This window comes from Pleurodeles waltl, chromosome 5 (assembly GCF_031143425.1).
Source record: "Pleurodeles waltl isolate 20211129_DDA chromosome 5, aPleWal1.hap1.20221129, whole genome shotgun sequence".
NCBI lineage: Eukaryota > Metazoa > Chordata > Amphibia > Caudata > Salamandridae > Pleurodeles > Pleurodeles waltl.
This window is the reverse complement of record NC_090444.1, coordinates 1,396,635,382-1,396,648,834: the sequence shown is the minus strand read 5'-3', so window position 1 is coordinate 1,396,648,834 and position 13,453 is coordinate 1,396,635,382. Positions and strand designations below refer to the sequence as shown.

General features: G+C 45.9%; 1 protein-coding gene across 3 annotated transcripts in view; it reads right to left on the bottom strand.

Annotated features, from left to right (window-relative positions):
* Positions 1-13,453, bottom strand: part of IMPG1 (interphotoreceptor matrix proteoglycan 1) — a 1,628,305-nt gene that overhangs the window by 592,065 nt on the left and 1,022,787 nt on the right. For all 3 annotated transcript variants that reach the window (XM_069235643.1, XM_069235645.1, XM_069235644.1), the window contains exon 11: positions 2,782-2,858. In XM_069235643.1, coding sequence (XP_069091744.1) covers positions 2,782-2,858 — 77 coding nt within the window. The remainder of the gene's footprint in view (positions 1-2,781; positions 2,859-13,453) is intronic.

The window sequence follows — 13,453 nt, the reverse complement described above, 5'->3', positions numbered from 1 at the left end:
AGGCGCCCCCCAATCAGCATATCTCTTACCGTCCGGTCCCGGTTGGGCTTGGAGGCCGCCATCACCTCAGCCCTCTAACTGCGAAAGCTCAAGTATCTCAACCGGGCCTCTTCGCGTCGTCATCGGGGGCTGTATTCTCCTGGCCTCACACCCCCACCAGCACCCGTCGGCCTTCCCACTGTAGGGCACCCCGTGGGCCTCCTCCACAACACAGCTCACCTCTGCTTTAATTAAAGGCCACCACGGGCCGCCCGCGCCGCCGATCGGTGGCCCAGTCTTACTGCGTCACTGCAGGTTCATCCACATCAACGCCTGGTGGCACAAGAGCGCTCTCACCCGTTCGCTGTCTTCTCTGGGGCTCATCTCTAAAAGGCCCAGCAAGGCGGGCACAGTCGTCTCCTAGGCCCCAGCACCCGGCTCATCACCGGGCCCTCATCGCGGGACCCGCCTCACCACAAAGTTGCGGCCCCCTCCAAGGGCGCCGCCGCGCCCCCGCGCCCAGCCAGCAGGCCGAAGGGCTCCAGGCCCACCACGCGGCACGAACCGCGGCTCTCTGCGCCCGCAGGCAGCTGACGCCGGCCCAAGGCGCGCGGCTCCACCTGCACGGTGGCCCCGGCCGCAGGCACCCCCAGTTCTCTCGGGGCCCCCGATTCCCCAACACACCAGGCGTCACGGCGGGGCTCCAAGGGGCACCCAAGTCGGAGGACGCAAGGCGATTCCAGAGGCCTGGGCAGCGGAGCTCGGACCAACGCGTCCGCTCACGCCGCCATCTTGGCCACGCCCCCGCTAGGCACATTTTTGACAGTTACACACCTTTTGTTTGCAGGGCCCTAATAGTTTAAAAGAAGTATCCCAATCACGTCAGGAGCAGCGGACAGGCACTGATTAAGTTGAATCAATCAGTGCTTGGCCCCTTCTCTGCAGACAGCAACAGAAATGATGCTAGGCCTGCAGTGAAAAGTTATGAGGCTTTAGAGAAGAATGCCAAAACATGATAAGCACTCAGACAAGCCCTTTTTAGTTAACAGTCTTGCAAGCAAGGCACATGCGCTGGTGCATGCTCTCCCAGGCTCAACCCTAAAAAGGATACACTTTCAGCCCTGCATCTTCCCAACCATAATACACTTTCAGATCAACTGCAAATGTCATATGGGAAACAGTGAGAGACAGAGGGCGGATGTCAACTTTCTGCCTTGGAGGTCTTCACAATAATATTCACAGGTAGGTTGAGAATGTGGTTTGCAGTTGCTCCAGGAGATGATGGTATAACAACAGCATTGATTACTAGGACACACTCCAATACACAAAAGCTGACTGAAGGTGCTGAAGGGATATGATGAAATAAATGCATGTCTGAGCCAAACCAGTGCAAAGGGAGTCAGGGCTAGATTCTACCAAGCGTCCTGATAAATGGAAACCCAAGGAGAAAGTGCAGGAAGATGATGCTGGATGAAACTCAAAGGCCAAGCCTCACAACTGACTGATGTTGCTAGTCTTAAGACCCCCAAACCAGGTGTGTCCACATGTCAGAGATGCTCTGTGAGCTTTGCATCCTAGACTCCAAGCACTGATCTTCCATAGGTGTCAGTCAGAAAGGATAGGCGGCAGTGTCACCACACTCAACTAGATACATCTTAACACCACCAGGCATTTTCTACTATCCACAGAGCTAAAATGTTTTCTACTTTAACTCTCAGGGCATCATACAACAGTTGGTATTGTGGAGAGGGTACAGACATTTTATGGAATCCTTTAGTCTGGATGATGATTTAAGGTTCAAGCAAATGCCATTTAGTTTCGTGTTGGCCTTCTTATTAGTCCAAAGATTAATGCATGTCCTGCTTTGGAGTCTCTGTGGAATAACAGAATTCCATGGTGCCATACTTATAGTTCGTGATAATGAAAAGGAGCATGGTATAGACTTTTAGCAAAGTTGTAAACATTCTGGGGAAGTGGGCATGAATTTACTTTCTAAGAAATGTGTTTTCAAGTACAAAGAGTCACTCAGAGTATTTCAGGTGTGCTGTAACAGATGAGGCCATACATCCCAAACCAGGCTTAGATATCACAATCAAAGATGCACTGTATCCTGAATATGTGAATGCTTGGGGCCATTGATGCTTATTGATGTTAGGGGCAATTGATGCTAAATAATGTCTGGGGCCATTGGGTACTGTTAATAATTGGACCCATTGTGTCTCACTGCTGTCTTGTTTCTGCGTGCAGAAGTGTCGATATGCTGCTCTGTGTGCATTGGCCCTTTGCAATTGGGTTGGTCTGCGTGTGAATGGATGTATGCGAGTATATTGCTCTCTCTGCATAAACACATAAATATATCATTAATGTCAATGTTTGTGGCTATTGTGTGTCTGCACTAATGAAAATCCATACCCTCTGGCTTGGTTTGTGCTTGTATACTTTTCAATCGCTTCGTCACTGATTGTTACCTTTCTAAATAAAGTTATGTCAAGGATCCACTGCTTATATTATCTGAAGCCAAATGTTTTGCCCTAGTCATTGCACTCTGTAGTGTTGTGATCTTTCACTGAACTTTGTGAAACAAATGAGAGAATTAAGGATTCAAAGAAGCACGTGCTGGAGAAGGGCAGGCTTCTGAACGGCACCATGAGCAGTGCTGTCTTTTTTTTCTTTTTTTCAGTGTCCATATCCCTGAAACGTGTCTCCAACAGATATTGGTTTATCAAATTCCCTATTTTGTGTGACCCACAGAAATCTAAAATTATCAACAGAAATACAAGCATTTCCATTTTTAATACGTACCAGTTCAGGGCTTGCTTCATTGATGGTCATCAGGGGCAGAATATCATTGTCCTTTTCTATGGACGGTTTATTCATATCTGCAAGAGAAAATAAATTTAGGAGGTGTCATACAATAAACTACAATGATGAAAAACACTGACACATTGAACACTGATCAAAAATGCAATGGCTGTAAAAAAACACCGAGGCTAAAGGAAAGTACATTATCATTAATCTGAAAGATTTATAGAAGAACAGATGTTAATGGGGGGAAAAATCTCATTTCCAACAAGAACAGTCATTAGAGTGGAACTGTTACACTCAGCATATTGTGTATAACGCATTACGCATGCAAAAGTGACAAAACTCTTGGCAGAAGGAAGCTAACCTGAGAAAGACAGTTATCATGTGCATAACAAGAAGAGAAAGGTGAAGACAACACGTCCTTTTCGTTTATTTATACATTTAAATGTACTGTCTGTATTGTATTCAGCACGCTTTTTTAACCACAAAAGAAGTGATAAAACACCAGTCCAATTCATTAAAAAATCCATTTCCTACCTGCTCACTAACTGCGACTCATTCTGAAAATGATAACAGTATCCGGGTTTAGAGTGAATTCATACATCGCGACACACTCGGAGAGGTTGCCACCTGTGCATAACAATTTGGTGGGCTAGTACTAGAATGACGCAGCATTAATTAATTAAATAAATAAGTCCTTATATCTACTTTCTTTGCTGGTTGTGTTCGATCTTTTATGCATTAAATCATAGCAAACCAGATGTCAATATCCACCCCACAAAAGACAGACAATGATTGATTATATAAAACTGTCCATGCCGGTATGAGGTTCTTTTCGTGAGACGCAGAGCACCTCCTATAAACTGATAATCGGCAGGTGTCAATTGTAACCACCTAAATAGATCTTACAACAAACTTGCCTTTTCTGCATGGCCAACCCAGCTTTTTCATCTTTTTCTGGACTCCATTTTTGGTGGTAATAGAAGTGATGCTACTATTTTTTGCTACAATGTGTGTACCTTGACTTTAAAATTGTAGTGGCAGGATTGGTTTCATCCAATTCATCTATTTAATTGCTCTGCCAGACCATTGTGAACGGTGAAAACATACACCTATTGTGGGGAGGTTAAATGTCATATGTAGGTTGCAGTTTATATTCACACTACTCACATACAAAATTAAAATAAATGTCTATAAGGAGCACTACTGTGCTCTGCTGGGCTGCAGTTTAAATGCACTGCAATGACACATGACAGGCAAATATGTCTTTCCCAGATAGAAAAGGCCTACATTTATATATTCCTTAATCACTCCCAAAAGTGTACATTGGAAGCACACAGGGAAGGGTGCTAACATAAAAATAAGGTACACTATGGGCCTGATTCTAACTTTGGAGGACGGTGTTAAACCGTCCCAAAAGTGGCGGATATACCACCTACCGTATTACGAGTTCCATAGGATATAATGGACTCGTAATACGGTAGGTGGTATATCCGCCACTTTTGGGACGGTTTAACACCGTCCTCCAAAGTTAGAATCAGGCCCTATATGTGGGGTATTCGGGCTAGTTTGGTCTCCCAGTGAAATGACACTCTAAAGCTATTTCATTGTGTAGGGTTGTTAGAATTTTCCTGAAATGACCTAGGTGCGATTAAAGTCTTTATTTCTTATTTCAGCTTGAGGAAATGCTAGAAAACTTCATTTTTAAAATCTGATTTGATATTGAAATCAGATGTGTTGTAACTTGAGTGGAAACATATCATTGTAAATATATATTTTGGGCTTCATGAACTGGAACTGCCTGAAAACCAGTTCTGCCACCCACTACCAGACTTGGATTACCTATCTGTCCCTCCGATAGGGGATAAGTAACCAGAAGAAGAAAGTGCTCTCCTGGATAGTTTGCCTTGGTCCAAGGAAAATGCTTGTGTGTCTCACCTGTGCCGTCTTTGAAGTTGCGAGTTAATGACTGGCGTATGTGGAGTCAAAGTGCAACCCCAGCCACTGTGAAGTGTGTGAATGGAGAGAGAGCTTCACAGAAAAGTCTATGCATCGTTGGTCAATAAACTATGATCAAGTACAAAAAGGAACCGCGCTTCCACCCAAGATAAAATTATACAATATGCGGAGCATTAAAGCTGAAGGTGGATTGAACCAGGTTCACAAAGAAGCACAGTTAAAGGCAATTTTCAGATACCAAATAGCATGGGCTGACTGAACAAGTAAAAAAGAAGCATACCTTGATTAGTCTTACGTGAGTCTTGATAAGTAGAGCATTACGACCTCAGCAAAGGGCAGGGAGACCCAAGAAGAAGCACTGGGGTCGTGCTTACCGAGCTGTCTAATACCTGAAATGGCACATCATCAATGCTGCCGGGTGGTGGCTCAGAACATCTTCAAAGGTCTTCATGTGAGACAGAGTTCCGATGGAGACCAAGAAGGTCACAACTACAAAGACTGTCCTGGATGACTCAGAGGCTGAACCATCGTCGGGCCTCAGTGATGATGCAGATTTCCAGGGACAGTCAACAGCTTTTAATAAAGCTTCACCCTCAACATCAGCCATTCCCATAAACAGTTACAATGCTGCAACCTTCCCCAAACCACCACCACCGTCTGACACTGCCAAAATGCAAAACATTGGTGATAGTTGGACTACATAGATGGAAACATTTGAAGATTCAAAGATGCACTTGCAGAGCCTGATAACAGGAACTTAATCAAATATCTTGCTGGCGATGATGTGAAGGAAGTCATAAAGAAAATGCCAAGAACCGACTAAGAAGTCGCATACCAGTTTAACCCAGTATCAAATGTTGACTATGAATGATATGTTTTCAGTCAAGAGCATCAAAGAGTTGGCAAAACAACTGATGAATTTGTGGAAAGACACAACACACTCATCAACACTGTAAGTTCAATGAATTTAATGATGAAGAAGTCATGTGGTTTAGAGTGATTTATAAATGCTTGCCAGATACATTTAGAAGATGAATGCTGCTAGAAACTCTTAGTCGTGAGTGAGTGTTGATGGCTGCCAGAGCTGAGGAATGTTTTGAGAGGCAAGTTACTGACATGGAGATGGAAGGTGCTCAAGACCAGTCAGTCATGAGTGTGAAAAGTAATTCAAAACAAAAAACTGAAGGACACAAAGTGATGTTTACCCACAAAAGGAAGTTGCGTTTCAGGTGTGGATTTGCATTTCCACACAAAGCGTCCCTCCATTGGTCAGATATACAGTGGCTGTGGTAAAGGGAACCATTTTGTGGTGATGTGCAGAGTGAGAGAAAAAGTAGGTGTGTTACAGAAAAATAAACAATGGTCGCTAAAAAGTACCAGAAGCAATGCTAGACAAATGCCCACAAGGAGGCGACATCAGTGGAGGCAGATAGATACTAAATAAAGTTGATCACCTAACTCTTCACCCTCAATAATATGAGAAAGTGAAGAAGGTGATTGTGCCATTTCATTGCTTGTATCAGAAACAAAATGCACATGTGGAACTGGTTGCCTATGAGGAAAAAAGTCAGTCAAAGAAAAGTCAACATATAAAAACAATAAAATCATGCAAATACTGTCTGTTAGAAATTGGGTCTTTGGTTCGCAGTTAGTTTGTACTCTGTCCAAGCAGGGAGCCTGACTCTAGTCAGGGTGAGGAAGTTACACTCCTAAGACAACCCCTGCTCACCCCCTTGGTAGCTTGGCTCAAAGGCAATATGTAAAGTATTTGTACCAAAACATCAAGTAATACAGTGAAAACACTGCAAAATAGACACCACACCAGTTTAGAAACATAGGTAATATTTATCTAAAACAAACAAGACTGAAATGAAAAAAATCTGATATACACAAGTCAAGATATGAATTTTCAAAGTAAAAAGAGCCTTACTCCATAGAAAACAATGACATTTTACACAAAGTACCTGGTTTGCTTAAAAAATAAAGCCGCACGGGTGAGCGTGCATCAGAAAAGTCATTGATGCTTCGATTCCGTATAAGTAAGGCTGTGCGTCATTTCTTCTCCGGACTTATATATAGTTGGGTAGGTGATGCATAATTTTTTTCTCCCACAAGATAGAGATGCATTGATTGCCAGACAGGACACCTTGGATCCACGCAGGCTTGTGTTGATTTTTGACGCCCAGCGATGATGCATGAGAAATCCTTCTGCACGGTGTTGGAAAACCACATTGCATGGGGTTTGCGTCTTTATCAGCAGCTGCAAGCGGGTGCTGCGTCGTTTTTCCATCCCCAATGCGTCAATCTCCCAGTCACAATGCAGGTGAAGCATTGATTCCAGCTGTAAAGTGGGTGGCGTATAGTTTTTCAGCCAAGTTGAAGGTGCTGCGTCGAAATTTTCCCAGCATGGTGTTCTGTGGGTGAATTTCAGTCCTTGTTCTGCCAACTTCACCTTTCAAGGGCCCAGAGACTGTATAGGGCACCACTTGGCCGGAGTCTCAGCAGAGAGTCCAGGTGCTGGCAGAGGAAGTCTTTGATGGCCCTGAGACTTCAAAACAGGAGGCAAGTTCAGTCCAAGCCCTTGGAGATTCTTAACAAGCAGGAATATACCACAAAGTCCAATCTGTCCTCTTTCAGGCAGAAGCAGCAACTGCAGGCCAATCCAGCAAAGCACAGTCACAGGCAAAGGGGCAGTACTCCTCCTGCAGCTCTTCAAGTCTTCTTCTTGGCAGAGGTTCCTCTTGGTTCCAGAAGTAATCTAAAGATCTGGGGTTTTGGGTCCACTACTTATGCCCCTTTCTGCCTTTGAAATAGGCAAACTTCAAAGGAAAGTCTCTGTTGTTCACAAGATCCTGCCTTGCCCAGGCTTGGCCCTAGACACACACCAGGGGGTTGGAGACTACATTGTGTGAGGGCAGGCACAGCCCATTCAGGTGTAAGCAACCATTTTTCCCTCCACTCTAGCTCAGATGGCTCATCAGGATATGCAGGCTACACCCCAGCTCCTTTTGTGTCACTATCTAGAGTGGATTCACAAAGAGCCCAACTGTCAGTCTGACCCAGACAGGAAAAAACACAAGAAGGCAGAGTCACAGGATGGTTTACGCAAGAAAATGCCTACTTTCTAAAAGTGGCATTTTCAAACTAACTATCTAAAAAGCAACTTCATTAAAAGAAATATTTTTCAATTGTGAGTTCAGAGACCTCAAACTCCATATCTCCATCTGCTCTAAAAGAGAAACTGCACTTTAAGGATATTTAAAGGCAGACCCCATGTTAACCTATGAGAGAGATAGGCCTTGTAACAGTGAAAAACGAACTTGGCAGCATTTCACTGTCAGGACATGTAAAACACATCAGTACATGTCCCACCTTTAACATACACTGCACGCTCACCCATAGGGATATCTAGGGCCTACATTAGTGATGCCTTACATATATAAAAATGGAAGGTTTGGGCTTACCATGATGCCAGGTCTAACACTGTCTAAATATTACACTGAAAATACATGGATACTCTATACCTTTCATTATCGATAGTGGTGACTCCTTACATATAATGCCCGAGGAAAAGTACAAACAACCGTCTTTTCCATTACTGCAGTTTATGCCATCAAAGACCACAGTGTACACCTGAACTGCATCGACCCCCATAAAGAGTCACACTTGGTTTCTAGCAAAGGTGAAACATAAGAAAACAAAAGTGCAAGCACTAATTAATGTGCTTCAAGGTGCAGTGGCAAGTGCCTGCTTGATCAGTTTCAACATGGCTGCTGACATGGGACTGATTCCAATTAATTACAACACAAATGCTCATCATGAAATAGTAAGTCAATTTCCATAATTGTTTCATGGTTTAGGAAAGTTGAAGACTATCAAAGTAAAACTGCATAATAAAGATGATCCTGTTGCTCAAAGATATAGACAAGTTGCTTTTCATGTAAAATAACCTGTTAAAAAACAACTTGAATCATTACTTAAGCATAACATTATTGAACTTTCCACTGGTCCAATGCCATGGGTTTCTCTCATAGTGCCTAAAAAGGCCCATGAAGGAGCAGTATGCATATGCGTTGACATGTGCCAGGTAAACAAATGGATTGAACGAGAGCGACATACAGGACTGCACATTGTTGACATGATCACACAATTGAATGGTGCCCAAATCGACTTGATTTGAATAAATTTTATCATCAGTTAGAACGAGAAGCAAGCTGCAGATATATTACAACCTATGCTTCACATGTTGGTTTATTTAGATTCAAGAGATTTAGGCCCTAATTTTAACCCTGGAGGTCTTTTGACCGCCAGGGTTAATGTGACGGTATCACCGCCAACAGGCTGACGGTGCACACCGCCACCTTATGTGTGGAGAGTTGGCCGCAGCCAACCTGCCACATCACCACTCATACCGCCATGGCGGTATGAACCGCCAGGCCGGAGATGTGCATCTCTGACCCAGCAGTCCACACATGACCACCTGCGGCATAATGAGCCGGCCTACTTCCCTGGTTTTCGCAGTGGTACCACCGCCACAAAAACAATGGTGGTAGGGCTACGTGTGATCTTGTCCGGTGAGGAGTTTGTCCAGCAGGGCAGGGGCGCTGCTACCTCCAGCAGCGCCCCACCAGCAGGACACCACCAGACCATAAGAATGGCCATAATACAGCTGTTGGCATCCTTCTGCAGGGCGGTGCAGGTGGTAGCACCGCCCAGGCGCCTCTCCCGCCAGCATGGCTACTGCCAGATTTCTACCCTAATTGTGGCAGAAATCAGGCAGTGTCCATATTATGGCGGTCTTCTGGTGCCCGTGGCATCGGAGGTCTTGAGAAAAGACCACCGTTTTCATAGTGAGGCCTTAGTTTTGGTGTGTCATTGATTGCAGAACTTTTCCAAGACAACATACAGTGCATGATACAAACTGTGGTGAATGTATTTAACTATAGTGATGGCATGCTGGTTTTTGGAGCTACACAGAAGGAGCACAATAGAGTTCTCAAACAAGTATATCAATTACTCATTGATGTAGGCTTTCATTTAAATGCAGAGAAGTGTGAGTGCAATAAGACAAAACTGAAATTCTTTGGCCATGTCTTTTCTGATGGGGCATGACACCTGATCCTGCAAAAGTCCAAGCCTAGATAAATGCTGATCCCCCACAAGATGTTTCTATGGTACATTATTTTCTTGGAATGACCAGCTACTGTTCACAATACATAAAGGACTTTGCCACTATCAGTGCTCCATTGGGAGAGTTAACAAAGAAAAATGCTTTTTATAAATGGTGTAAAGCAGTGGTTCCCAACCTTTTGACTTCTGTGGACCCCCACTTTCTCATTACTGGAACCCAGGGACCCCCACTGAATACTTATTGGAATCCGGGGAGCCCTCCCCAATGAGTCATTACTGAGAGCTGGGGACCTAATCTGTTAATAATATTTCATTTTCTAAGCAGTCGGGGACCCCCTGAGGAGGCTTCACGGACCCCCAGGGGTCCCCGGACCACAGGTTGGGAACCACTGGTGTAAAGAGCTTTTAGAGAATCAAACATGCCATCGATAATACTACAGAAATAGTGTACTTCAATCCAAAGCTCCATATTGTGATTTTGGATGATGCTAGCCCACTTGTCTGAGGTTCTGTACATGCACAGCATAGTGGACACTCAAATGCAAGATGAACTATTGTGGCCTATGCTGGTAGAAGTTTGTCTCAAACAGAACCTGCTTACTCACAGCCTGAGAAGGAAAGTTTGGCTGTAGTTTGGGCTTTTGAACCTTTCCATGTATTCCTGTACGGAAAGCCTTATATGCTGGTAACTGATCATTAAGCTTTGCTGACCATCTTCGGCAATCCAAGAGCCAAGATGCCTCCTCGCATTGAAAGATGAGGACTACAGTTGCAAAACTACGATTATACAATTGTGCATCAACCATGAAAGGATCAAAATCCTGCTGACTATCTTTCAAGAGTGCCTATTCAAAGTCAGATTACTCCATTCAAAATGGCTGAGGTCTCCATCAATTCCATTGTCAAGTCAAATGCACCAGCTGCTGTGTCATTAGCACAGATTGTCCCTGCTGCGTGTCATGAAGGTGACCTGCTAAAGTTAAAAGATATGATTACACATCAGTTGTGGAACAAACACATTCGACTCCTCAGTAATGATAGAGAATGTCTAAAGTACAAGAATGTTAAAGATGAAGGCCCTCATTACAACCCTGGTGGTAAATGCCGCCTACCGCCGTGCTGATGGCCGCCAACATACCGTGGCAGTATTCCACTACGTGTATTATGAGCCACACAGAATTCCGCCACTATACAGACACACACGCAAGTCCGCCAGCCCAAAGGTCAGTAATAAACTGGCGATAGCAAAACCCACACCGTTACACCAACAGGGAACCGCCCACAGTATAATGACCCACGAATCACCGCAGCTGTCTTTCAACCGTGGTAAACCATTGGCGGTACACACGGCTGCGCTCAAAATTCACACACACAAAACACCACCACATTGGACAATTCAAACTACACACACCTGACACACATACACACACCACACTACCACACCCACACAATATAAAAACACACCCACCCACATTACCCACAACCCTTTACAGTGAAAAAAAGATAGCAAGCAGAGAGACACAAGCCAGGAGCACCCACTCAATCAGAGGCACAGAACACCATCACCGATACACCATCCACGCACATCACAGCACACACCCCAACACATCACCCCACACATCACCCCACACATCACCCCACACATCCTCACACATATCACCCACACCACATCAATGGCAACCTGAAGACACCCCAGGTTTTCAGAGGAGGAGCTAAGGGTCATGGTGGAGGAAATCATCCGGATAGAGCCACAGCTATTTGGATCACAGGTGCAGCAGACGTCCATTGCAAAGAAGATGGAGCTACGGCAGAGAATCGTGGACAGGATCAACGCTGTGGGACAGCACCCAAGAACCAGGGATGACATCAGGAAGAGGTGGAATGACCTACGGGGGAAGGTGTGTTCCGTGGTTGCAAGACACCAGGTAGCAGTACAGAGGACTGGCGGTGGACCTCCACCTCCTCTGCCATAACTAACAACATGGGAGGAGCAAATCTTGGCAATAATGCATCCTGAGGGCCTCGCAGGAGTACCAGGAGGACTGGACTCTGGTAAGTCAAATCTTTACTACTTTATCCCCCACACCCTACCTGCATGCCATCACAAACTCCCACCCCTACCCTCACCCCATCACTCCACCACTCCACCACCTCACATATACCCCATTATCACAACCCACCCACCCATCCCAATTCCAATCCCTGCATGCAACACCAAAGCTTGGACCACCAACACAGACCTGCATGGACACCCATCACCACAGCATGCCCAGAAGATAGACTCACCCAGCCCACAAAATCACCACTCACACAAGGCCAAGCTGCCAGGGAAATCCCAATCAGACAGGCAAACACACCCATGCACAAGATGGCACACGCAGATACATTAACACTGCATTTTCATCCCCACAGGACCCATACTCAACGTCACCAGAGAGGAGGTGCAAGCTACATCCAGTCCTCCCCCTGAAGAGGCAAACAGTGACAACAGCAGCTCTGCACACCTGGATCTGGATGACCAACCTGGCCCATTCGTAACCTCAGGACAGTCGGTTCCCCTGCCACAGTGCCAACTCACCACAGAGCCTCCCCCCTCAGGAAACACCAGCACACCACCCACCCAGCGGGACCATGCCACTGTGCCCAGGACACGTCAATCAGCAGTGTGTCTACCACTACAGGGACCCCAGGCAACCCCCCACAACACAGGACGATCAGGGACCTGGGGTCAGTGGCAGTGGGCACATGGTTCAGAGGACAGAGGCACAGGACAACAGGGAAGCTGGAAGGACTGCTATGCGACAGGGGGAGGACAGGCCCAGGGAACCCACTCTCCACAAGGCATTCTCCAACATCCTAGGAGCATACCACCATTCCCAGGAGACGATGGGCCAGATACTGGCCAAGTTGCAGGAGACCCAGCGGCTGCAAGAGGGACCGTACCAGGGGATCAGGGATGACCTATCAAACATCTACACCATCCTGGTCACCACTGCAGGGGTGCTGGCTGACATGGGCGAGACTATGAGGGAGGCAGTGGGACAACAACAGGTGCCTGACACTAGCCAAACCGATGAACAGCCTACCACCTCCACTGGTGCTAGTAGACAGGAGGCCCGCCACAGAACCAGCAGGCCACCAGCACCCCTCCCCCTGCAGAAGGAGAACCACCCCGTAACGGTCCATGTAATCCAGGCAGAAGCCAGAGAACATTGCCAAGACCCCCGCCAGGAAATAAGACTCTCCTGATTGTCACCCTTCTGTCCCACTCTGTCACTCTGTCCACCTGGAACTGCCATTACTCCCCTTCCTGTGCCCCATTGGACAATGCACCTGTGATACCAAGTGACTTGACTCTACCCTGGACCTTCCACCACCATCAGCCCTGCCCATTGCACATCCCCCTCTACTTATGAGCACATAAATAAGCACCCTTGGAACAAATACTATGTATTAGTACAACTATATCAAAGCATTGCAACTCAAAAGTACAGTGAAATATACTTTGGAATGACCTTTAGTGGGCAGCAGTACACATGGCAGGAGCCAGAGTGGGCCACAGAGATCTGAAAATAGAGAT